Below are 26786 nucleotides of genomic sequence, written 5' to 3'. Positions count from 1 at the left end.
CGAATAACAAAATTAATACGACGTTTGAGAAAATGTTTCCATTGCGAGTTACGATTAAATCGCAGCGACAGGTTGAATGAATAACAATTATGATCGAAGGAAGGTTTGGAAATCGAGACGCAAACGACGAAGTTGTTGAAAAAGAAAAAAAAAAATTTCTTTCTCCTCCCTCAACGCCAAGGACATCTTGATGAGGATTAATTTACGATCTTACGATCACGGAAATGTAGATGTCGCACCGTAAACGGTACAAGGATAGTTATACAGGTCACATAATATACTAGATAATAGCTATATACATCCATACAGGTATACGGATGTGTTGAAGGTAGATGCGAAGGAGGTTTCGGTTCGGGACAGAAGGAGTCCTCCTCTCCCTAAACTTCTGTAATATTAACAGAGATATTAATAATAATGCGCCGTAGCTCCGAGGAGTGTCGGGAGTAGGGACCAGGAGAGAGGACGAGCCTGCAGGTATACGGTTGCGACACAAAAGGGCCTGCGAAGGGGCTTCGAGAGGACTCCAAGATCCTGCCACCGCACGCACACGCACGCACACGCACACCTAGAAAGGTTTACGCGCGTCCTCTTCACCCTAACCGTTGCGTTGGTTGCGGAGTTTCGGGTTCCTCGACGAGGCGTATAAAGTCGATAGAGGCGCGCAGGCGCCGGCTGCACGTTCGGTGCAGAAATACATCCCTCCGCGAAATTTGCCAAAGGAAGTGTAAGGAGCCGGCTTGGCCAGGGCAAAACAACCCCTGGCGCCTGCCCTAAATATCGTAGAACGCATAAATCCCGGATAAGCGTGGATAGATACTGAGATAGAGGGAGAGAGAGAGGGAGAGAGAGGGAGGGAGGCGTTTATTCATCCGAGGATAAGTCACCTTGAACGGGCATACGCTGAGAGAAATTTTTACTTCCGGTTACCAGCTCGGGCCTCAACTATTTTCATTTTTTATCAACGATGGCGCAAAATGGTCAGGCGTACCTCGTTTCTCGTAATTCCGACAATATTCAAACAGTTTTTTCAACGATGCCTGTTTTACTGAATTTTTCTAGTCACTGTGAAAAATGAAATTTTTCTCAGTGTATGAATGGTACATAGGCAAAAGAGTAAAACGACGAATAACTTGTAAGCTAAACAACGAGGAAACGCAACGTTAATATTCATCGCTGAACGAAGAAAGTGGGAGAAAAATTAGAACAAAACTTTATGGATAAACGAGTAGATGGATAAAAATAAACAAATGTACGATGCAACAATGTAAGAAAATAAATCGAAATATACATAAGATGTGTAAATAAAGAGAGGAAAATAAATGAATAAATAACTAAAATAAAGATAAAAGAGACGCGCTAGTTCGTTGTTAATGATATTACCCTTCGCTGTATAAAAGTATTTTTTTTATTCACGGTACTTGTTCACTCCGCAATGGCAAAACTATCGTGTTATTACAACAGACGTCGGTTTTTGGCGCGGAATTCTTATCATTTCGTACATCGTTCGCATCGTTCGGCGAAACGAAAAAGTAAGGAATTAAAAAATAAACCGATTGACCGAGAATGCGAGAAAATTCAGCTTTCTTGGAACGAAAAATATAAATTTTTCAATTTCGATGTGAAATCTGGATAAGAAAAAAAAAAAAAAAAAAAAAGGTAACCTTTTCAGCGACGAGAAAAATCATACGCGAAAAATGTCTCGGCATGTCCAATATTCCAGACATATCAAAATCTCAGACGTATTAAGCAATGAAAGGATGGGGTAGACGGGGGTTGAACTCATCCGCGAATTGCGAACTTGCGTGCATATATTTCAAGCTTTTCATGCAAATCCACAGCCATAGAGTCGTCTCGATGTAAAACATAAACGAGGTATAACCGTGCACGAGACAAGATCCTCCAAAATGCATAAAAATTTTAACAATCTTCGGAGCTTCTTCTCGTCTACCGCTTTTTCCATTTTTTTTTTTTTTTTTCTTTTCATTCTTCTTCCACTTTAGTTCATTCCGCGACAAAGCAAACAAAAATTGCGTCGTCGTAGTACTGGATTTAAAATCACCGAGCACGGCGTATTTGTCCCTTAGAATCCCGATTATCGTTATATATTTATGCTAAAAGAAGCCCTCTCTCTCTCTCACTCTTTTTTTTTTTCTTTCCTCAAATACCAAAAGTACGGGTTCGAAAAACAGGATAAACCTTTACGTATCTGTAACACGTAATCCAAGCGAACGTATATCCCAATCCCAGCTAATAAGTCCGTTACGATTTTCAAACGGATCGTGTTCGAAACGAAAACATGCCTCAGCCCTTCTCTTCCCAATAGATCGAACAAAACCAGAACGCAAAAAAAAAAAGCACAAAACCAATAAATAAAAAATACAATACTCGGTGCTTTCGCGTTGCAGGCGGTACAAATTTAGCCTGGGGTTAACTTGAAAGTGGCTTAAAGTGGCAGAGGGGATGAAACGGGGGGTTAAAGATAGCGGCTCGTTCTCTCTCTCTCTCTCTCTCTCTCTTCACCCGGCGTGTCGGGTTGGATGTGATAAATATACCCGAGGTTTCGCGAATTGCACATACAAGCGAGTAAGTATCGGACGCAAAGACAGATCGCGTAGGAGAGGCGACGGGTGTCGGTTTTTCGTTTCGATCGGTATGACAACGTAACACCGGCAGGAACCATTCGGTGTTGGAATTTCGTGACATCCCTTAACCACGGGGGGGGGGGGGCGTTTTACCAGGGGTAAAGATTGCGTCGCATTCTGTCTTTGACAGGCATATCAGCTCGCAGCCGGCAAACAGTGATAATAGACCGGATGTCTCTCTCTCTCTCTCTCTCTCTTGCCACGTCTGCTATGATTGCTGCTGCAGTAGCATCTTCTTCTTCTTCTTCTTCTTATTTTTTTTTTTTCTTCTTCTCACTTTCGTGTAATACCGAATCAATAGACAATTCCCGTACAACCCTTCGGAAATAAAGCTTGTACAGACCTACGCCATAGACGTTCGGATCGAACACCGCAGATATTACGTATCGGAAGGAAGATGAGGAAAGAAGAGAACGATCGTGTGCAAGGAATATGGTGTGTGTGTGTGTGTGTGTGTATGGAAGACGTGAACCAGCAATAAAAGCTAACACACCATCCCGTACCCTCCCCCAAGAAACGCCCGTGTCATTCATTCTGTCATTTTCTACGACCCACGTGATTTATCCATTTAGTTTCACCCTCGCACGTTTATTGGACGCGAGTAATGGTCTCGTAAACAGAACAAAATAAAACGAAACAAATCAAGAGAGAGAAAACAAAAAAAAAAAAAAGAGAAAATAAAAAAATAAAAAATAAAAAGATAAACAAGAGGTACACGCATAGATGAACGCGGAAGAGAAGAGGAGGATGAATGAAAATATGAGGCTCGAGTTAATAACGTTATATATATATATACATATAAATATATATCGAAACATCAGGTGTAAAAAAATTCATTACAGGTTGCATAATTTTCGAATAACTTTCGAGGTATTGGCATATCGAAATAATATCATGCTTTGTTTGTCGCCAATGGTGTATTGAATTTCGAACATCACTCAAGACGCGAAGTTGTAAAGATTTTTCCCAAAGATGCATCGTCGAACGTCGTCGTCGCCATCGTATGAGAATATAGAAATTAATAGCCCCAGCTATTCATGGGATAAATATTTTCTCCGACGTAAAATTTTTTTCGTACAAACCGTAGAAGAATATCTACTACCATCATCCGAAGTCATCAACGTACCGCCGCCAAGGTAGAAAAGGATACCTCTCGTCGCTAGCTCGCTGCTATCGACTTTGCAGAATAGATGTTACATTTACCTTGTAGGTGTATAATGCATATGTATATATATGTGTGTGTGTGTGTGTGTGTGCGTAACGTATTTTATAAGGTGAAAAGGAATTTTTAGAATATAGATCCTAGATACACGAGCCTTTTCACCATTCTGCCGCTACACGTGTATACCTTCGTAATCTATAGCCGTACTTTACTCTCAAGAGATTCATTTTTCCTCACACCCAGAGTATACTAATACATTATACGTACACCCGCGTGTTTATCGAACTTATCAAACTTCGACGCGATCTTTGTAAACTTGATCATCGTCACGCGCAATGCTCGTAATAACAACGTTAGACGTATGACATTGCACATTATCATACAGGTATGCAACATACGTAGTTGGAATGGATGAGAAACTTCTTAGAAATAATTTGCGATTTTTCATCGCGGCAACCCTTAAAAAGTTTGCTCAAGTTGAAATTTAAATAAAAAATGAAATTGAAAAGATGTCGAAGTCAAGAACTGAATATATCTTCTTTAATTTTGTGTTGTTTTTTTTTTTTTTTTTTTTTATACTTTGTTACCGCACGAAACTGGCATGTAACGATTATTGCGAAGTTTCCTTATAATTTTTGGTGGTCACGCGATTTTCGGGATTAAAAATTTATACCTTGTGTAAATAACGACAGTTGCCGGGGTGAATAGATTCGTGATCCGTGAGAATATTGGCTGATCGGGCGAAAATAACTTTCTTTTTTTTTTCTTTTTTTGGTACCCCACTACACCCTTCCCCCTCCTTCCCACCCGAACGCGATTATTTTCTCTTTCCATTCCTTTCTACTTCATTCTTGGCGATGGCGGTTCCGCCGGTGCGGTTCTTCTTCTTTTTTTTTTTTCTTCTCTTCCTCCCGCCTTCTGGCTTCTCTTGCTCTTTTTCCCCTCTACGTCCCGCTTGATCCTCGAAAATTTTGCGGGACAACTTTTGCCCGATAGTCCTGCAACTCGCCAAGGACTTATGAAAAACTTTTTTCCGCGCAAATATCACTCCTCTCTCTCTGCCTATATATATATATATATATATATATATATATATATATATATGAAATGTACGTATGTACAAAGAGTTTTCAGCCGTATCAGGTATCTTTTTCGGTTCATGTAATCCACCGAAAAAGGCCACGTATGAAAAAATGACGGTAAAATTCTCGCGTCTTACGATACACGCGATTCAAATCGACTTTTCACCTGCAAAGATTTTCACGGTACACATAATAGACGATTGATTTTATTCGTATTATAGAAAATTCTTCGATTTTGTGTCAGCGATGCAACGTACACAAATTATAATGCACACCATATCACCGAATGCGTTAATTAATAATTATTGGTATATGTAGAGGGATGTAAAGAGCTCGATATGGATCAATCACACATCTGATAATAATTGTTTAATTAACGCAATGCAACGCGAGGACTTTCCCCTCATTCATGGGGATGTCGATCCGTTCCGAATAGAAATTGAACAAGAAGTTTTCAATTACGCTGCATGCAGCCGTGAACCGGAATAGGATATGGGATCGTATATCGGATGCTCCGGTGCAGCCAAGTCCTTACTCGACGATTTCTAACTGCATATCATATACGAGGAAAGAGTAACGCAATCATCGTGCATATAATATATATATATATATATATATATATATATATATATATATATGTGTGTGTGTGTATATACAGTATATACCATTAAGGCGAACCAAGAAAACTAACTTATCGAATCTATGGGCTCAGAAGGACCTATTTATTGACAAAAGAATTCTTCCGTTTGGGAAAATTTTTAGCTCAATTTTAAAAGGCATTTTTTTTTTTTTTTTACTTTAAAATTATTTCTCTTAAAATACGATGTATAGTTAGAATGTAGCCGAAGCACGTGTATTTTAAATGTAAAAATCGACCCTCTTACAGGGAGGAGTTAAAGTTGATATAAAAATCTGAAAAATTTTAAGGATATTATATTTTTGAATTATTTTCGGCTCATTTGGCGGGCGTCCGAAGAAAAATTCGTCTCTTGCCCTAAACGAGCGCCACCCTAATATCGGTGGTGTACAAAAATACGATGGACCGAAAAAGTCGACGGGACGAAATCCCGAAAGTCAAATTACGGACGTTTCAAAAACGCGGCACGAACATAAATACGAAAAGCAGTCTTGTATAAATATAAAAAAATATAGAACGTAAAAATGTACGAATAAATTTATTAAACCAACATTTTTCTTTTTTCTGTTTTGTTTTTTTCTTTAGAACGAGCATGATTGCAAATGACAAAATATCGTGCATCGCGAAAATATCGAAGAGTCAAAATGTCGACGTTTTTTTTTTTCGATTGTACGAAGCATCAGCCGCTCTCAATTATTAATTTCCGACCTGTCATTTTTTCGTATCTCCGCATTCCGTGCGCACAATCCTTTTTTTTTTTTTTTTAAATAAAAGAGCGTTCGTTTAAATGAACTTTCGTTTGTCGAACATCTCAATTTCGGTCGACTGATCATTCGTTGTTTTAAAATTCGTATATCGAAAAATTTCCGGTTTTTGACAAATCGTCTTTCGGAATTTTGACCTCCCGGCCTCTGATATGTTTCGAGAATGACCTCGTAGAGTGAAGATAATCGAGAATCTCCCGGGTCAGACCCGAGGACGAAAGGCTGCGCGTTAAGTGCGCATAGACGATGAAAATTACACACCTCGACCAGACTAGACGATGAAAATTAATCATCTCCATCGGTAATTAGTCGCCCCTCAGAGCCTAATTATCGAACCTGGGCGGGAGGGACGAGATATGGGTGGCGCCTTTCATCACAACCGATACGTTAATTACCTGAAATTCTTCTCTGTCGCCAGGGTGTCGAAATTATCCAGATAACCAAGTACTGTATATTTGATATGTTTTAAATTTGGTAAAAAAAAAAAAAAAAAAAATATCTCCAGGCACTAAAAAAAAAAAAATCCCAATCTCGCATATCGCGTCGCGCGCGGACATAATTTGTATAATTGAATGGAAATCTGGGCGCCGTCGCGACGCGAGGAAAAGGGATGGTATGAAGTAAAATTTTTTTTTTCAAATAAAACAAAAAATGAAAAAAGAAACGAAACGTTTTTATCAAACCAACCCTCCTCCTTCTACAATACCAACCCCCCCCCCCCCCCCCTTTTCCCCTATATAACCACAGACTTCTTACACGCGGTGAAAGAATCTTTGAGCGCGAGTATAGAAGTAGGTAGGCAGGTATAAGGTGGGTAGATATAAGATGGTTAGTTGGGTATATATATCTGCACCGCGCGTTGAAACTTTTTCGACGAGCTTGAAGTTTGCCGCAAGTCTGGGTATACGTGTACATACCTACAAGGTATAGAGCTGCCGGGTACAAGCTGCGGGGTAGACGACACACACACGCGCGCATAAGTTTTACATATGAATACATACCTACGTCTACACACGTACCATACACACATATGTATATATATATACATGTATATACGTGTGTGTGTACGTTCGCGGTCACGGAAAACTAAAAGTTTGATTCGACGTTGCTTCCAAAAGTGGTGACGTAAGGGGATGAAAACGAAGTCGGGAAATATCGGTATTATGCGAGAATAGTTACCGATGGGAAAGTATAAAGTATAAGGTATACATACGTATGTATATATATATATATATATATATATGTGTATATATATGTGTATGTACGTATTATAGAGTACCCGGCGTGAAAGGGTAGGGTTCGAATAAAAGACGGTCGGGGAGGGGGGGGAGTGAAATGAAGAAGCGAAGGAAGGGAAGGTAAGGGTGGGTGGGAAATGGCGGAAAAGTGGAAAGAAAAATGGGCCGGTTCGAGCCGAGAGCCAAGGCGCGTCTCATTACTGACGGCTTTTATTGGGTTTACTCCGAGCATTGTGAAGCTCACCCTGCAAGCCCACCCATTGTGTCCTAACTCCCTCCCTCCCACTCTTCCAGAAGCTGGGTGGGGGTGGGGGGCAAAGAAGCGAATAGTAATTATAGACTCGCTGAATCGCATTCAACTAGATCTGCTTCGTTTCGTTGCTCAACTACCCGTTTATAAACCGTAAACGTAGTCCGATGCAGCCAGTTTCGTTGTTTTATCTCTCTCTCTCTCTCTCTCGTTTACCCGCACTGAGAGAGATTTCATTTGTTACGGTAACTGAAAAAATTTAGTAAAACAGGTATCGTTAAAAAAAAAACTGTTCGAATATTGTTGGAATTACGAAAAACGAGCTATTATCGATCCTTTTTTGGTTATTGCAACGCAAAATCAGTTTCTGAGGTTTAATCTACTTTTTTTATTTGAATAAGGCTTTAACGTCAATTTATCGTTGCACGAGCGTTAAATTTTCGCAACAGTTGCAAGAAAATATATCGACAGTGATCGTAATGAGAAAGAATAGTAACGGAAACAGCTAGAAAACTAATTTTCATTACCTACCTAGAACTATATTATGTCGATCGTGGTAAAAAATGAAAATATTCAAGAACCGAGCGGTAACCGGAATTAAAACCATCTTTCAGTGCAGAACCCTGATACTTTTTAAGTCGTAACTGTTGCAGCTTTGGATGAAGAAGTTGAAAAAAAAAAAAAAAACTGAAAACACCCGTAAACTTCGAATGCGAAAAAAAGAAAAATTCACACTCCGAGTCGAATAAAAGAGGTAATTATTTCAATCGAACAATGTTCGATTTTTAAACCTGTTTTCTTTTTTATTTTTGTTTTACGAGGCTGCTCTTGCACGCGTACCTTTTTGCACCGAATGCATTTGAAAACTGAAATTAATTCACACGCATACGTGGCAAACAACAATAAAGCGAGGGAATAATTTCATAATCCAGAAACGGTTTGCGTATTATCATCTTGTGTTATATAATACCATGTATTCAATGCATTTAGCGCAAACCGTGTGTATAAACTACACCGCAAACATCACCTGTCGTTTTTCCCACGGTGAAATATATTCACCAATTTTCTTTTAGCGTCATAGATATAATATGACCTACGTATATACATATATAGGATACATGTATATATATATATATACACAAGCACAGAGTGGAAACAGGAAAGTGGTTGTTAATATTAATCAAACATTGAATAGTAAAAATTCCATTTCACGCACCCGTAATTAATTCTCGTCCAGTGCATCATAAACTGCGGATCTGTGGCGTGGCGCGTGCACGGGGGAAAAAAATTGAATAAAAGAAAAAAACGCAAATACAAAAAGCTAAAGAAATTTCGGTTGACGGGAATATCGAAGAGCAAAATCAAAAAAAAAAAAAAAAAAAAAAATGGAAAAGTAGATTCCGCGCACAACTTGTATTAAAAACGCACACGCGTCGCGGTTTCGCGCGTTGCGGATGAAACGCCAGAATTCGAGTGTGTACACCTACGCAACGTACGGGTAAAAATTCAATTTACATTTTTCACATTTATCGAATCCGTGGTGAATGTGTTTCTGCTACCACGTTTTATTTCTCACTTATTTCTTTATTTTCCTTTCGATTTCAATCATCGCGATATAGCATACGTGTATATGTACATATACACATATACAGGGCACGCATGTATTTACGACATTTTTCCCATAAATATATGCAGCGTTTTCCTACCTTACACAGATCTCCTCCGTACCGTAGGGTAAAAAAAAAATAAAAAAATAAAAAAAAAAAATGTAAGGGATGAGAAAATGTTGTAACGTATACACGGCGTATAAGGTTTATACATTCACCTGCATACTGGATACAACGCATGGAACGCGAATATACATATATATATATATAAATAAATATAGGTATATATGTATTATACATCGATGGCCAAGAAAAGTATGGTGTGTTTGAATAATGGTGGTTCGATTTAACCTCCCCGCGGTCTTTCATCTTTCTTCTCTCCTTTTTCCCTTATACCTACCATTTTTTATTCTCTTCCTCTCGCGCTTCTTCACCCCTCCCTTACTCCGGCCATTCCTTTTTTCTCCCATCTTTCTCTCTCCGCTTTGTTTCCCACCTTTCAACCCCCTTCTCTCTCTCTCTCTCTCTCTCACTCACTCTCTCATCACTCTCTACACCGCGTATAGACGGCGAAATCAAGTCGAATTAATTAAACGAATGGTCGTGGAAAGGCGTCGTCGTCGTCGTCGTCGTTGTGCTCGTGGGGTCGGTGATTTGGTTCGGTTTGCAGGCATCGTGCGCCTCGGCTGTGTAGGCATGTACATTATATACATATACATACAATCGACTTATATACATACATATATATGTATATATGTATATATATATATATGTATACCTATATACCTATGTAAAGATGGGACGGTTACTGTCTCGTATCGCGGGACTCTCTTCTTGATAGAATGTTTTCCCTCGAAAGGAATCTTTTCCCAGTAACCACTACCACCACCACCATCATCTACCCCGTTCGAATTCCCTCCCCTACTCCACCTTCGCACCCCCCCGCCACCCCCCCACCTCTCTCTCTCTCTCCTTCTCCAGCTCTCACCTTGACTGACTTTCGTTTCAGAGTCCTTTGCACGACTCATTACCGTTAAACGAGTATAATTTTTCAAGCGACGTCTCTCTCTCTCTCTCTCTCTCTCTCTCTTTCTCCTTTTTCCCTGTAGCCGCCACGGTTCGCCTTTCTCGTCCCTCTGCCACCCCCTCCTCGCCCCGCGACGCCTTATTCCGGAATTCGACGATCAATGAAAGTCCAATCCATGACGTCGAGGAACCCGAGAACCCCGCAGGAGATAGAGCAACCAACAGGGTGGTTCGAGGAAGGGGGGCGGGATTCGACAGAAGCAAGGATCGCTACTCGCGGGGCGAAGGATATAAGCGAGAAAGAGGTTACAGGAACGAAAAGCTCCAGTCCTCTATCCTCGGTCCCTGCCGTCCTTGTCTCTCTCTCTCTCTCTTTCTATCTATCTCGAGACGTTGGGGAGAAAATTGGGAAATAATGATTCTGTCTCGCGAGCTTAGGGAATACCTATGTTTAGATTTTAAACCCCGCCATAAATATCAAGTTCTGAGGGACAGGGGGGGGGAAAGTGGATAGTCGATTTATGCCCTGCACCGCGTTTTACATCTCTCGATACACACGTATGAGTGTGTGTGTATACCAGGGGTTTTCTGTAAGATTCACCGTTCAACGCCGGCAGATAAAAGACCGAAGCTACCTTTTTGTGTCGCTGCGTATTCGAGTTACAGCTTCATTTTTCATTACTACGTGTTTGAAACGCAACTTCGTTTCTTTTATTTTTTGTTCCTACAAATTTACAGTGTGGATTCATTTCGTGCAGTTTATACACACCCAAAATGCGACTTTATTTTGTACAGCCACATACTTGAGTAGCAGCTTAATTTTGTACAGCTACGTATTCAAAATGTAGTTTCACATTGTGAGGCTACGGTAAATTGGAAACATAGCTTTACTCTGTACAAACACACATTTGAAATGAAGCATCGCTTCGTGCATATACTTATTTAAAACGTAGCTTTAATTTGTACGGCTATGTATTCAAAACGCAGCATCACTTTGTAAAACCATACACTTGGATTGTAGCTTAACTTTGTACAGCTGTGACATATTTGAAACATAGCTTCATTTCATATTGCTACATATTCCAATCGTGGTGGCTACATTTTTTCACAACCGTATGTACAAAATTTGGCTTCATTTTACACAGCCCACGTAACTGAAATGTAGGATTACTTTGTTCAGCTACATATTAAGAATGTAGCTTCGTTTTTGCGTATTCAATACGTAATTTTCTTCCGTAAAGCTATAGTACATTCAGAACGTAGCTTTAATTTGCACAACCACATCTTCAAAATGTAGCTTTACTCCATACATCCACGTATTCAAAACGTAGCTTCATTTCATACAACCATATAATTAAATTGTTGCTATTAACTTTGTACAGCTACGAAATATTCAAAACGTAGCTTCGCTTTGTACAACTATAACAGATTCAGAACAAGTAGTTTGATTCGGTACTGCCAGGTATTCAAAATGTAGCTTCATTTTGTAGTGCTATACAAAAATGTATCATTTAATGTAGTTTATATACTTAAATTGTAGCTATCAACTTTGTAAAGCTACGATGTATTGAAAACGTAGCTTCTCCCTGCACAACAATAACAAATTCAAAACAAGTAGCTTGACTCGATATTGCCACGTATTTAAAACGTAGCTTCGGTTGCCCACGCGGCGTCGTTGAGCGTCGACTTTCGCAAACAACTCTCGTTGCAAGCTTATCCATATAACAAAGACGTTCAATGCCGCACGTAAATGCACACTGCAAGCTGCCAAGCTCCCACATAGATCGTATCGCGTATACCGGTGGAGGGGCTTCTTGCGCCAGATAGAAGTATTCGACTAATGGGGTACGTACTCGTTAAAGAGTGTGCCTGTGCAGAGAAAATCCGACGCGACGTCAAAGTAAAAAACCGGCACCCGACAGCGCCGTCTCTCAGTCCTCCTCCACTCACTTTAACGGTGAGAAACTGGCTTCAAACGTATCGACATTCCCCGTCGAAAAAAGCACGGCTACCTGAAAGCACGTCCCCCTGCAAGTCCCTTTCTGTACTCATCGCTGCATCGCACATCTAGAGCAACGGCTAGGTAGAAGTAACGAAAAACCGTACCGATATTCAACGCGTCTTTAAAGGAAATAGGGGAAGCGAAAAGCTTTTACAATGCCACACATTTTAACGAGCCCTGATTCTTATTGTTGTTATTATACTATTCAGCCCGCTATCGTCAGATATTTCTTTTCCCGTGCGAATATGCAGCAGGTTGGGTTCGTTTTCTTTTCTCTTTTTGTTTTACTGTGTCCTTTTTTTAAACCGACACTCGAAAAATTTGTGACAAAAGACAAATTTCCAGAGTGCAGGATTTAATATGGGATCATAATTAACGATGAATCGATACGAATATGATCCCATTTTCATCCCGCTTTGAAAACTTCGGGATAAACTTCGGCGTGTCGACTTTTTGTTGCAAAAATACACTAATGAAAATCAATTTTTTAATCTTTGGCATGTACGGATCGATAACAATGTAGAAAAAAACAAACATATTTCTCGGTTACCCCTGAAAGTCTGCCTCGAAACGAACTTCGCGTTTGGAAAGATCAGACTTGCTTACAAAAAAAAAAATTCCAAGTCGTATCAAGATAAATTCCCTAATCAATGTGTGCAGTTCGTAAACAATACGGCCTAAAAATTGGATAATTTTCATAATCAATGTCCACAGAAACAAGTGCATCGAAATTCCAGTGATATCAAAATTTCTACCCAATAAAGCTGTTCGAAAGTTGACGATATCGTCGTGCCGTGTACAATGTACAAAAAAGGATCGATGGAAAGGGACGATAATTTACCTTGTCTGTATGAATTATACGTGTGAAAAAAAAAAAACCACAAAGAAATAAAAAAGTTAGAAAGAATCAGACGCCTAACGTAATACGTACAACGCGTTCGTCTAGCGGGAATAAAAACTCTTGCGCATGCGCAAACATCGTGTGATACATATAGCGTATCGGTTAATTAGGGTAATTTACCAACAACTCCCGCAGCTAGCGGACATTGTTAATTTATTTCACCTGTGTAGTAGGTACGGGATGCACGCGAAACTCGAGCGTAGTTCAGAATATCGTAGTACAAGAGATTGTAATACACGACGTAGAGGCGCCGGCCGCATCTTTCACCCCCTCGTGGAAATTTAGCCGTGAAATTGATGCATTAAAATTCTACGAGGAGCAGGGATGCGAGTTATTAACAGGAAGGGTATACTCCTTCAACTGTACCTCGATACCGTGCATAATGTACCTCACGAGCATACGCGAAACGGTGAAAAAGTTGCGGACAGCAATGACAAGTTTTCTCCAAGACGACGCGCCGTTGCCATCCACCCCCCTTTTTTTGCGTGAAAAACATAAAAAATCTGAATTATACAGGGTGTCCCGATTTGAAATACGCGTTACGTTTTCAGACGATTCAATGGTTCACTGAGAGAAATTTTTAATTCCCATTACCTCTCGGTCTGCAACTATTTTCATTATTTACCGCAATCGACAAAATGTGGTTCTAGGTAGAAAATGAAAATTAGTTTTATAGCCGTTGCCATTGCTATTCTTTCTCATTACGATCACTGTTGCTAGATTTTCTTGCAACGATAAATTGACGTTAAAGCCTTGTTTGACTAAAAAAAGTAGAGTAAACCTCGCAAACTGATTTTGCTTTCCAATTACGATGCTGGACCGCTTGAATAAAAATTCTTCACGTGTTCCACCCTGAACCGTACAACCTTTGTATCACACATTTTCCAATTGAACCATTATGTCAACCGAAAACGTAACGAATCTTTTAAATTGTGACACCCTGTACATATACATAATATAATACATAATATATGTATGTATAATTCCTCCGCTTTTTTATCGCGTTATATAATTAGCGTACAGTCGAGAACGAGGAAAAAAGTCGGAGCCCGCGAAGGCTTGTCGTTATAAAAAAAAAAACTTTCAAGTTCAAAGTTAAAAATCTCAATTCATCCCCATATTTTTTTTTTTTTTTTTTTTCTCTTTGTCTCCGTTTCTTTCCCTCGAGCTAATTATATGCACCGGAAACTTGAGTTAATTGAGACGCCGCAATATTCTGGCATAAAATTTATACATGCACGTTGTACATATACATATATATGTATACATATGCGTATGAAAACATATTTCGTGTAATATTTTCAAGCGATAAATGAGACGAGAAGAAAAAAAAAAATAAAAAAAAAAAATTGTTCCCAATTAATTTCTTCCGCCTCTTCTTTCTCTCGCGATGTTATAATTTCTATATTATTTCACACAATACAACGTGAATAATCATTTCATTCTCATTTGTATGTAATATCAATTTGCATTATTATACCGCACTCGATTTCGCGGTAACCGATTCATTGTTTTTTTTTTTTTCTCTTCTTCATCGCACATGTAATTACCGAGTCTGCATTTATTCAACGCTCTCGTACGCCGTGATATATGCATACGTGATATTAGAAAAAAAAAAAAAAATAACAATTTCACCGTCGAAATCAAGGATTCGTACAATGTGAATCCATAACGTAGGTATGTAATATATACGATGTATCCCGCACCTGCGGTTAGACGTATGTATTGTCCGTGGTAAAATGAACGCTAGATAAATCTGAATATTTATCGTAGTCGCGCGGTCGGTTGGTAAGGCAGGGGGGGGGGGGGGGGAAGAAAAAAAAAAAAAATATTGAATAAAAAGATTGAGAAGAAAAGTAAAAAAAATAAAAATAAAAATAGAACGAAAATTACGCCGGCTAACGAAATACGTACCTACATATACATATGTATGTGTGCACGTGCGTGTATTATACGATTGCAGAATTGAAACGCCGGAAAATTCCCTGCGGTTCGGTTGCTTGTAAAACGTATACGTACATATACATATATATATATGTGTATATATATATATGTATATACGTACGTTATGCATACATCGTGAACCGTGTGAAACAATTCTCGAGAATTAGAGCATACGAATAAACGAGAGAGAAAGAGAGAGCGAGAGAGAGAGAGAGAGAGAGAGAAAAATAGAGCAAAGGAAATAGAAAGATGTGGAGATTTTATTTGAAAACATTACAAAATCAAAAACTATAACAAAAATGTACATGGTAGATTTTATTTACGACCACGTTTTAGGATTTTTTGATTTTTTAAACTTAGCTTTGACTGTCCGGGTTTAAAAAGTTGAAAAATATGCGATCGATTTTAATAATAAGACGTCAACCTGATTTAATTTTTTTTCTTGCCCCTTGGCGCTCCTTTCTTGCATAATCTTTTCAATTCGTTCGAGTTTATTTTCATTATTTTTCATCTCCCGCATCCCTGAAATTATTCTTCAACTTTGCAAAACTGCAAATGATATGTATTATGTGTAATAGATGAACAACGACAGGTCTGAACGACTGCGCGAGATTATCTTGAGCAGTTTCAGAAAAAAAAAGCTAATAACCGAGTAGAGTTTTTCTTCTCCTCAGTTTTTACTCGCTTGGATAGTTATAATGTCTGATACATAGTTACGGACTCCAGACTATAAGAACCTGGATTATATAATATGCTTGTAGACGGCTGTATTAGGCGAAGAAAAATTCAGCGGCAGAATTATCTTTTCCAAAATCTTTCATACGTCACGTACCTACTAATTGGTATGCGTATGGAACAGAATTTCTTGCTACAGGAAACCCTTCTAGGCTAGCGATGGTCACTAAGCAAAAAACAATCGACTCATCTATTAATCCAGTCGATAAAGATAATTAATCGAACGCGAAATGATAATTGAATCGGTAAGTTTTGATCGATTAACCTATCGAGAATAAATTTATATTTTTCGATGACGATGAACGCTCCGGATCTAAATAAACCTGTCACATTTTTTTTTGTGTTACCGTTTCAAATGTACGATTCCAATCTAGCTGAAACAATTCAGGGGTATACTTGGACTATCTTAGAATTGTGACAGTGTAGTATAGAAGTATTTATAAAGATAAGACATAAATATGAAGAATAAAAATCTGGAAAAGGTGAAATTTTTGAAAATTTACTGTTTTGGAAGAAAAAGATGTCGGTTAAAATGATTGGATATGTTCCGGAAAGGTTAATCGATTATTTTGTAAATTTCGGTACGCAGTCTTAATAGCGGAAAAGTTTCTTTTATTTTTTTTTTTTTTTTTTTTTTTTATTTACAGTTTTATTTTCAAACCGACCGAGTGATTCTGTCCAAGCGAAGGCGGTTTATTAAAAAATCCCTTTAGGAGTATATTTCCAAACTCAAAACCTTTTTGGAAAAAAAAAAATCTATATATATATGACTCAAATTCCCGACTCCATCGATTAGGCTTGGTAGTTTCTTTGTGAAGTGTCCCATAATACAAAGACGGTGAAAAAAAATAAAATAAGCCGCGCCATTTTCGTCGTATCTTACAAAATAAGCGTAAAGTTTGTTCGTTAATTGAATAAATTTAAATTCGAAAAAATTCTTATACGTAATTTCGTATTCACGGTCAATCCACGTTCCTTTGACCGTCTGTAAATTTCACTTTCGGGATTTCGTTCCGTCGACATTTTGGTCCTTCGCATTTTTCCACCCCACACGATACGAACGCGATAAAAACGCCACGCAGCATTAATATAGCTCCGGTCATCACTTCGAGATGACCTCTTACGATTCGACCGCAGCGAGACAATCGGAATAGCCTAGTTCCAAGTTACGACTATGCCATACACGCCAATTGTCCGGCCCTCAACCGTCCAACATCACTGTCTCTGCCTGTTCCGTCCGACACTCGGCGATAAGATTAAACAAGCATGGCATTGAAAGCTCGTTCGATCTTTCAATCGAATCTCGTACACGCGTTCGTTCCCACCTGCTCGTAACTTTTGCTTTCCTTCTTCATTTTTTCTCTTCGATTCGTCGCGCGTATTATACGTACAACTCGATTCAATACTAATCCGACAGACTGTATGGCGAATTGAAAAAAGAAAAGAAAAATCACAACACGGTTGTGATTTTTTTAAAAAAATTATTCATATTGAAACAAACAAACAAACAAGAGGAAGAAATAAAACCTTGTTCCAAATTTGTACACTTCTCGTCGAACGAATACACCGAATTTCAATCCATGTATACCTGGTATACGATATATAGTCAGAAAAACTAACCTATCTAAAAATCTATAGAATTTTCTTCTCAGCAAACAAATCCTTCACCGACCATAGATTCGATGGGTCAGTTTTTTTGGCTCACCCTAATATATATATATACACACACACACACACACACACACACATACGTGTGTACTCTGTTTTTCAACCACACTTTTTTCCATCCACGTAATTCGATGTTTCTCTTTTTCGTCGTCCATACCATGGACTATACACACTATACTTTATATCCACCATCTGATTGGACGGTACAAAATTTCGCACCGAAAACACACGCATAGATACAGTATACGGTATAGTTTATGGACAGAATCGGGGCTCGGAATAAACGCGACAGAGAATAGCGAACGAAAATATCGACCCGCGGTGCGGGATGAAAAGAGAAGAAAAACAAATAAAAAAAAAAAAAAAAATAAATAAATAAAATAAAAAAACAATAAATAAATCGGACAAAAAAAAGGAAACGGTGAAAAGGGTTCAACTCAAATCAGTCAAACGGTTCCGTTTCGTTTTAAAACTATCGTCACAGTCGCGCTGCAGGTGCACGAATGTAACAGTTTAAATATTTACCGGTTATCGTACAGAAGTTTTATAAAATAAAACGAAATGTGTGTGCAAATATTTCACTCGAACGAAGGGTGCAATATGACGGTATGTACATCCGGCATTCGTTCAAATATATATATGTCAAATATATATATGAATGAAAAAATATATATATATATATGAAAAAAGAAGAATTCACCTCGTCAAAAAAAAAAAAAAGGATTTACTACTCGTCGAGTAATTTACAGGAAAATGGCAAAGCGGCACGTTTCCTTTCCGTTTTTTTTTCTTTTACTTTTTCTTTTTTGTTCAACTTCTTGCCAAAAATTTCCCAAACGTTTGAAATTTAGTAAATAAAATTTTAGCCAAGTCGTATATTCATATTCAAATGTTACATGCACACCTTGCACACCGCTGGGATAAAAATTATTCTTATCTCGTTAAAGTTTATTCAACGCAATAAAATCCCACCGTTTGCCAAATATCATCACTCAACGATTTACTGCGCGCAAAGAGTGTATAAATAAGATTATTACATACGTATGCATTTACATCAGCTGTGGGTTAAGGCTCGAAATTTCACTCGACAGATGGGTATAAATTTAACACGATGCTTAAGGCAGTCCGCGAGATTTGTATACATATATTGTGTATATGTACATATATATATATACATATATATATACCTCGAATTTCGCAGATATTAGAGAATCCTCCGTTACGTATAAGCAAACTTTTTTACTTCTCTCTCTCTCTCTGCGCAGAAGGCTGATTCTCTCTTCCCACTTTTTCTTTATTTCATTTCATTTTATTTGGGGTAAAGTCAAGGCGAGGGAAATCTGCTTCGGTCTCGTTCTCATCTCCGCATATATACTGTACGTATATACACGATATACATATATATATATATATGTATATACGTATGTATGTATGTATGTACATGGAAGGTGGGAGGAGTCCTCATTTTAGTCGTCGTTCCAAGAATTAGGATAATTAGACGCAATCCTGACTGGAATTAAAGTTGGGATAAGATTACTACCGCGAGAGCTTCTCTCCCTCTCCTGCTATTCGTGCTTTTTGCCTCAACCCACTCTACTTTTGAAGAGGGCTGCTCGTCTCTACCCGCCTCATCTTTATTTTTCTTTTCCCCTTTTCCCTTGTTTCATTTATCTTCCTTTCCAACCGCTATTCGTTCGTTCATTTTTTCTACATATATATATATACATACATAACGCGTAGTATCGAGTCACAGAATAATCGCGAAATATCCTCGCCTCGCACGTTCTCCGCATGACAAATATACATATAAATAAATAAACTCACCTACGTACATGTCTGTGAATAGCTGATTAATTTCTTTTTGTACAAATACTTTTACAATCGAGAGTGTTTTCTTTTTTTTTTTTTTTTCTTTCTGTCTTTTCGTAACTTCTCTTCTTATCCCAAACGATATATATGTGTAATAAATATGTATGTATATTTCAGCGGAAAATTGAAAATTAATCCTAAGACTCTCGTTCCGGTTTTCTCGTTCTCTCCGCCGCGAGTAAAGCTATATTATCAAGTAATATCATACTCATCCCGTTCTACCCCAATCTGGATGTACTTACACTACGTCAAATGTACACCAAGCTCTGAGGGGCAGGGGGAAAGGCAAGTAATTAGTGAATAACGAAACAATTCGAGTAAAAACAAAAAAAAAAAATAAAAAATTTACGTATATATATATACGAAGTCAGGAACAACGGTAATAGTAATTACAAGGCAGCGGGGTAGGAATTTAAGAAAAAGAAAAGGAACGAAAACGAAACGAAAAAAAACAACAACAACAACAACAACAAACCATGCACAAATAAAAAAAGAAATATCCAGCGTAAAAAATGAAAATGAAAATAAGAACGAGTTCCCGGTAAGCTCGTTAGTGGTAATTGGGTTGACAGAAAAGAAATGAGAAAGAGAAATTAGCGTGTTGCTGGGGTTGTTTTCCCTTTGGTTTCCGCGTACACGTACACACACACACACACGCGCGCACACACATATATATATATATATATATATATATACGCGTTACGTAACACAACTCGAAGAAGGAAAATGTCACGGGGTGCAAGGAATCTGGGGAAAATAAAATTAAATGAATGAATAAAAATATCAAATGACGAGCAAGACGAACGGCGAGAGCGAAGTGAAAAAACGAAGGAAATAAAACGGAGGAGTTGTGAGTGGTGAAGGGAAAAAGGAAATGAGAAATTACAGAGCCAAATGAAAATTCGTTATTGACAAAAACTCGGCAATGCAGGTATCGCAACGCACGTATGTAAATAACGTATTTTCAAGGTACGGTAGCGTAGTTTTTAATTAAAAACTTTCTATATACCTACGTATATACATATATATATATATATATATATATGTAACTGATGAAAAGAAAAATTTCAACATCAATGATCAAAGTGAGTTTGGAGTGTCGGAACGCGTAATGGAATACCAAGATCTCGTGTTACCAGCATAATTTATACTTGAGAATTACTTCGAGGATCTCTCGTATACAGAGCAACAACCCCTGTATTGAAATAAAATATTATACACGTACCTAATAATAATAATAACAACAATATATATATATATATATATATATTTATGTATAATGCAAAAAGATCGCCTAGTTAGTGAGAAAATAAGATTAAACTTTTTCACACACACACACACACATATACGCATCATAGGTGTAACAAACTTTTTCCAATACATATTATATACGTATACGTAAAATGTATTATAGAGGCAAAAGAGAGAGGGTGCGAAAGAAAAAAATAAAGGAAAAAAAAAATGATACGTTTCACTGAAAAACGTGTAAATAAAACAGTCCAATAACGAAACGAGTGAAATATATATGTGACGTAGAGATAAAGGGGGTGTGGCAATTTGGCGAATGTACACATACAAATGGCATACAAAATATCCCCTTCGCCGTTCCTCTTCTAACGAGTTGATTGGCAAATTTGACGCAAAGTTCAAAAGGCGTCTCCGCGAAACGACGCGAGTGTATTGAATATTGTACATACACACACGCTTGGGCCTCACATATACGGGTGAGGTATTCCAACCCAACTAGAGAAATGATTTTCCCTCACGTATTTCGGTTTTGTGCATAATTTTTTAACCCCATTTTTCTAACTCTAAGTAAGCACTCCTCAAGTATTTGAAGAATTTTTTTTTTTCCAACCGTTGATCGTTTGTAAATATTTAAGGGTCCGAAAGAAAGGCATTTTTGAAATTTTTCAAGAATTTGTCAGATATTCTTCGATCAAAGACGATCGTTTTATGCGAAATGCGGAAGTGGAAACTGTATTTATTTGCCTAATTTGAGATAAAACGAGATCCCAAATTTTCTCAACTTTATATTTTTATTGATAATCGTACATTTTTGTACATGTATAATCATACGCTTGATGCCTACGAATGAATAATTACGAGTAAAGATACCGAATTGAGGAAATTTGGGATTTTTTTTTTCCTTAAATTAGTCAAACAATTATAAAAACAAATAGTTTCTAGTTCCAAATTTTACCTAAGACGATAGGATGGATGAAAAAATCTTTGACAATATTTTCCGAGTATTTCAAAAACGTCTGTTTCTGACATTTAAAAATTTCCTGAAATGATTAAAGGGTGTTATTTAGAGTTAGAAGAATTGTATGAAAAATGGCAAGGGAAAATAATTTTTATCGGATCAACCTAGAACACGTCGTATATTAGTTTATTATGCAAAAAGGGAATAATTGACTTTTATTCCTGCGTTACATATCGTACTTTATTCCCGGCTCAACCTCCAACCACATTATTGCATTTAAAGTGTTTTTCTGTTACGTGTAAGCGTGGTCTGTCACTACGAAAACTATAATATCATTGAAAGCTTGTATTAATACAAAGAGATGTAGTTCGAAATGTAGGAAAGGAAGAGAGAGAAAACGAGCCAATTGAAAAAACACATTACACTAATCAACGAAAATTTACTTGTTCTATGTAACATGAAAACTTAAAACCGGTTGTGTTAGCAACAAGGTTTATCATAATAGAATTAATATTAAAATATTACAGATACAACAGTTTTATCGCAATACGATTTTCTTAGTTTTTTCCAAAAACACAGTTTTTATCCACAAAACTGAAGTTATGCACAGTGTCACGGTACACTGGTCAACAAAATTTTATAACGGACAAAGTTCTTACTAATTTTGAAATACCGATCCACCCTCATTACGACACCATACATTTATATTCGTGATAAAATTCGATATTTACGCTTTTGACAAACCTTTTCTTATTCGGGGTGTTTTGTTATTTATCGCAACTAACTGACTAACCGGTACTTGTTGTAAATTAAAAAAAAAACCCCGATCGAATCAAATTAAATATGATTTAATAACAAGGGTAGATTCTGTGCGTTTAAAAATTAGCTCTCACTTTCCTTGTTGCAAGTTTTTTTATTTTTTTTTTATTTATTTTTTTTTTCTCACCAAAGTTGCGCTACACGCGCGTAACTTGTGACGTTGACGAGTATCGGCACGCGCTCAGATAAAGGGATGAACGAGTGTTTAAAGGGAGGTGAGGGTTAATTAATTCGACTATAGAATGGGGGCGGGCATTGTCGCATGGTCGTATAACACGCCTGTTCGCAAGCTCGTTCCCTCGTTTTCCTGTGACACAAGGCATCCAAGCCAAGGTTATAACAAAACTAAGGCTAAACTACCGTATGCTCCTAGGCCTGGGACAACAAAAGTTGCTCGTTATTTACCAAACCCTAAACGATTTTCAACCCTAATTCCGTTGTAGTAAGGAGAGGCGAAACGAGCGCGTATGGAAAACGACGCGGTGGTAAACAGGCCTACGTTGATGGGGGTGTGGGGGTGGTTTCGAGGGTGGGAGGCGTGACTAGGCGGCCTCCTTAATTAAGGCAAAGCAGGGAGACAAAGGATGAATCCCCTCTTCCGTTGAGCAGACGGCGAACTCGATCCCGAAGGGTTGAAAGTATATCTGTCCTCCTCACTTTTTACCTCGTATTATTTTTCCCCCCCCACTCACCCGAATCACCGCAATTATACGTATTACAAACTTATTATACGCATGACGTAAGCTTTGCTGACAATATTTTACTACCTAATATATTCGATCAATGTAGCAAAATCGTAATCAATTTTTTTCAGAATTTTCACCGCGTTTTAACCGGAAAACGAAAACTTGTTCAAAATTGGAGAAAAACTTTTATCTTTGATCTCGTGAAATGCAGGTGAAGGGAAAAAAAAAAAAAAAAAAACAACAAGCGTAAAATCGAAATAAAATATAGTAAAAAAAAAAAAAAAAAAAAAAGACTTGAAAACGCATGACAAGGATCTATCGTTTTTCGTTTTGCTTTTTTTCAGGTGGATTCGGAACGCACCGAGGATGCAGGACCGTCTCTCCTGGTACATGGTCTTTTTATTCCTGCCGACGATTCTGCTCGCCACTTCGCTCGACAAAGGTAAAAGAAAGAAGGGAAAGAAACAAGAAAAAAAAAAAAAATATATATCACCGTCAAAATTAAACGGTATCAAAACGTCGATCGTCAAAAAATACACCCACAATTTTAATTGGATCGCTCCGTGCATTTCTGCTTCCCCCCCCCCCCCCCCCCCACCCACCCCCACCTTTTCCCCATCAACGATCCAAACGTCAATTTTCTAAAATCAATTATTTCCCCTTACGGCACAACAGACACGGCATCGAGTTTCACACGCGTTTGTGAATCGTAAACAAAGTAACTCTCTTCACCTTCACCCCCTCCCGGAAATCTAAATCATTTAATCTCAAGACCTTCTATTATACAACTCGCTTGAATCGTATTTAACAATAAGAGATTTCCCTCCACCCCTCTCTCGTCGCTCATTGTCACTGTCTTTCCGAGATACCGTCGTGTTATCCCAACAAGACGAGTAATCCTTCGTAATATCCAAAGTGTCAAAGCCTCGTTCAATCTCCTGGCAGACGTCTTGTAAATCTTATATACGGCCGCAAATACATTTATATATATACATATACACATTACACATACATTATTATATGTACCGTATACACATATAATTAGACACAATGTGCTTCTACAAGATTGAAACAACATAGGATATACTCGACGAACGAAAAACAAATATCAATGCGCGTCTCGCGCAAAACGTCCCCGATAAACAAATGATAAAAAAAAAAAAAAAAAAAAAAAACTACAACGTATTTTTCCGTTTCTCGTTACTACGTGCAATTGTAACAGATTCGATGCTCTTAAAGTATAGTAATAAAAAATATGCAACCTACAAATTGTCATCAAACGCTAACGATGGCAACAATATTTGCAAAGAGAAAGAAAAAAAAATTTGCAAGGTTAAAAAATTCAAACGTCAAAATCGTCGGAAAATCTATCCACTGGTAATAAAATTCTGGTCGTTTTGTAGTTTTCTTTCTTTTCGCTGATCACCGATCGAAGTCCCACGGCGAATCTCTTCTCTATCTATAATTCCATACTTCTTTCTTATTTCTTCTTGCCAAATTATCTTTCTATCGGTTCGAACATGATTTTTTTCTATACGTACAGATGCTATTCGAATAGATCAAACAGTCAAGTGTAAATGCAACAAAAAAAAAGGCAAAAAATTCTGAATCCTCAACAAGAACAACGTCGAAAAAGAAAATCACGTAAAAAAAAAATTTTCTTTAAAAACAACAATTTTTACCGGCAAACCTCTGCAATCCTCCACTCAGTTGGAATTCCGTTGCGGGTGAAAAAAAAAATCTTTTCCGCACCTCTGGAAGGTTAGTGGCAAAAATCGCACATTCAACGCGCATCGCGAGCATTATACGCAGACCGCAGAGAATTGCCGTGAATCGTATAATATCTGTATACGGTGTATGCATATATGTATGTATATGTGCAGTTTTACGCAGGGGGCATAAAGCACCCTCTCTCCGTTTCCCTAACCCCTCGATTATTCTCGACGCGGGTAAATATAACGCCACGCAATTCAACGTCATCGCGCACATTTATATACCGTCCTATTACTGCAGAAATCTGAAATTTTTTTTTTATTTTTATTTTTTTTTTTTCTTCCGTATGCGTGCGCGGTTAATTTCCGGATCGTTTAGCGCTAGGCGGGTACTTTTTTAGGGTTGCAAATAAAGCGGGTAAGAAAACGACGAGGGGATGAGGGGAGGGGAGAGAATACAAATAAACGAAACATTAAATAAAAATTGAAGAGAAAAAATATGTATGCGACAACAACAACAACAATAATAATAATAATGACAAACGCGGTAGCGTGATTCGACGAAAAGAATGACAGGGGGTGGATAATATTGATGATCGTGTGTTTATTTCCACCCGTGCGAAATATCTGCGGACAGATTTGTGAGTGAAAGTGTGATGAGGAATGTCGGCGCAATAATCGTTGAGAGAACTACGAGCAACCTGATTATGGGAATGAAAAGTGAGGAGAGGATGTTTCTCATCGTTATCCACTCGACCATTTTTTTAAAGACTTGAAATTATTAAAGAAAAAAAAAAAAAATTCGAAAACAGGAGTAGATGGTTAAAAATTTACAATAAAAAAAATTTCAAGTCACAGTCAATTCGGTACGTTGAAAATCGTATATCATGCAAAGTCACGTGGGGGGTGAAAAAAAAAAAAAATCATACTTTCGACGATAAGATTGACGAGATAAGATGAAAAGAAATTTCCCCCAATTACGTTTCAACCTCGGTGAAAAGGAATATAAATTGAAAATCAAAAAAGGAACAGAAAATCATTCGATCTCGAAAGAGAAAATAAAAGTTGACACTTTTCGTCAGTTGCATGAAATATTTATAACGAGTAAAGTGCGGGATAAATTTGCAAAATCATTCATACAGCTGAGCGGTGAGATTCGAATATCAACTCTTATCCACGCCAAGATGAAAAATAAAAGAGAAAAACTAAAAAAGCGAAGGAAACAATCTCACGCCGTAGAAACGAAAATGCTCGAGTCACCCTGCGGAAAACTTGGCGCTGTCGTAAAAATAAATTTCGAGCTTTCAAATTTTTCTTTCCCATCTTCTTCTAATACCCATATTACATGTCTTTGCATTCTGCATAGAATATGAGACTTTTTCCTCCATTCTCATGTAAGTGTAGTTAAAAGATCGAATTTCTCGTGTTCCGAGGGGGCGGGGGGGGGGGGGGGGGGGGAAAGAAAGAAAAAATTTGCAACACGGGTCTCTCGACTGTTGTGTCTTACCAATTTCTTTTCTCCTATCCACCTATATAACAGAAGCGAACGTGACTTGTCCCAAGAATCAGAGGATAAGCTGGAAAAATAAAAAAATAGTCAAAAAAAAAAAAAAAAAACAACAACAGCAACAAAAAGAAACGAAAAAACTAGAGGTAATCGTGCGGACAAAAAATTTTTCGTTCCACGTAATCGTCGAAAAACGACTACGTTTCGTTTTCTTTTTCTTTATTTGTTTTTTTTTCTCTTTCAAAGCTTGCGCCGCATACGAAATCACTGACCGTGAGAGACGCGTGACGATAAAATGAATCTTAGAAATTTGAGACACGGGTTGGTGA

General features: G+C 37.8%; 1 protein-coding gene across 2 annotated transcripts in view; it reads left to right on the top strand.

The window, feature by feature from the left end:
• The window catches only part of LOC124186435 (hemicentin-2-like), a 264379-nt gene that overhangs the window by 64596 nt on the left and 172997 nt on the right, over nucleotides 1-26786 (top strand). For both annotated transcript variants that reach the window (XM_046578168.1, XM_046578169.1), the window contains exon 2: nucleotides 23583-23680. In XM_046578168.1, coding sequence (XP_046434124.1) covers nucleotides 23605-23680 — 76 coding nt within the window. In that variant the 5' untranslated portion in view covers nucleotides 23583-23604. The remainder of the gene's footprint in view (nucleotides 1-23582; nucleotides 23681-26786) is intronic.

This window comes from Neodiprion fabricii, chromosome 7 (assembly GCF_021155785.1).
Source record: "Neodiprion fabricii isolate iyNeoFabr1 chromosome 7, iyNeoFabr1.1, whole genome shotgun sequence".
Taxonomy (NCBI): domain Eukaryota; kingdom Metazoa; phylum Arthropoda; class Insecta; order Hymenoptera; family Diprionidae; genus Neodiprion; species Neodiprion fabricii.
Note: the sequence above shows the minus strand (reverse complement) of the source record. Positions and strands in the feature narration are given on the sequence as shown.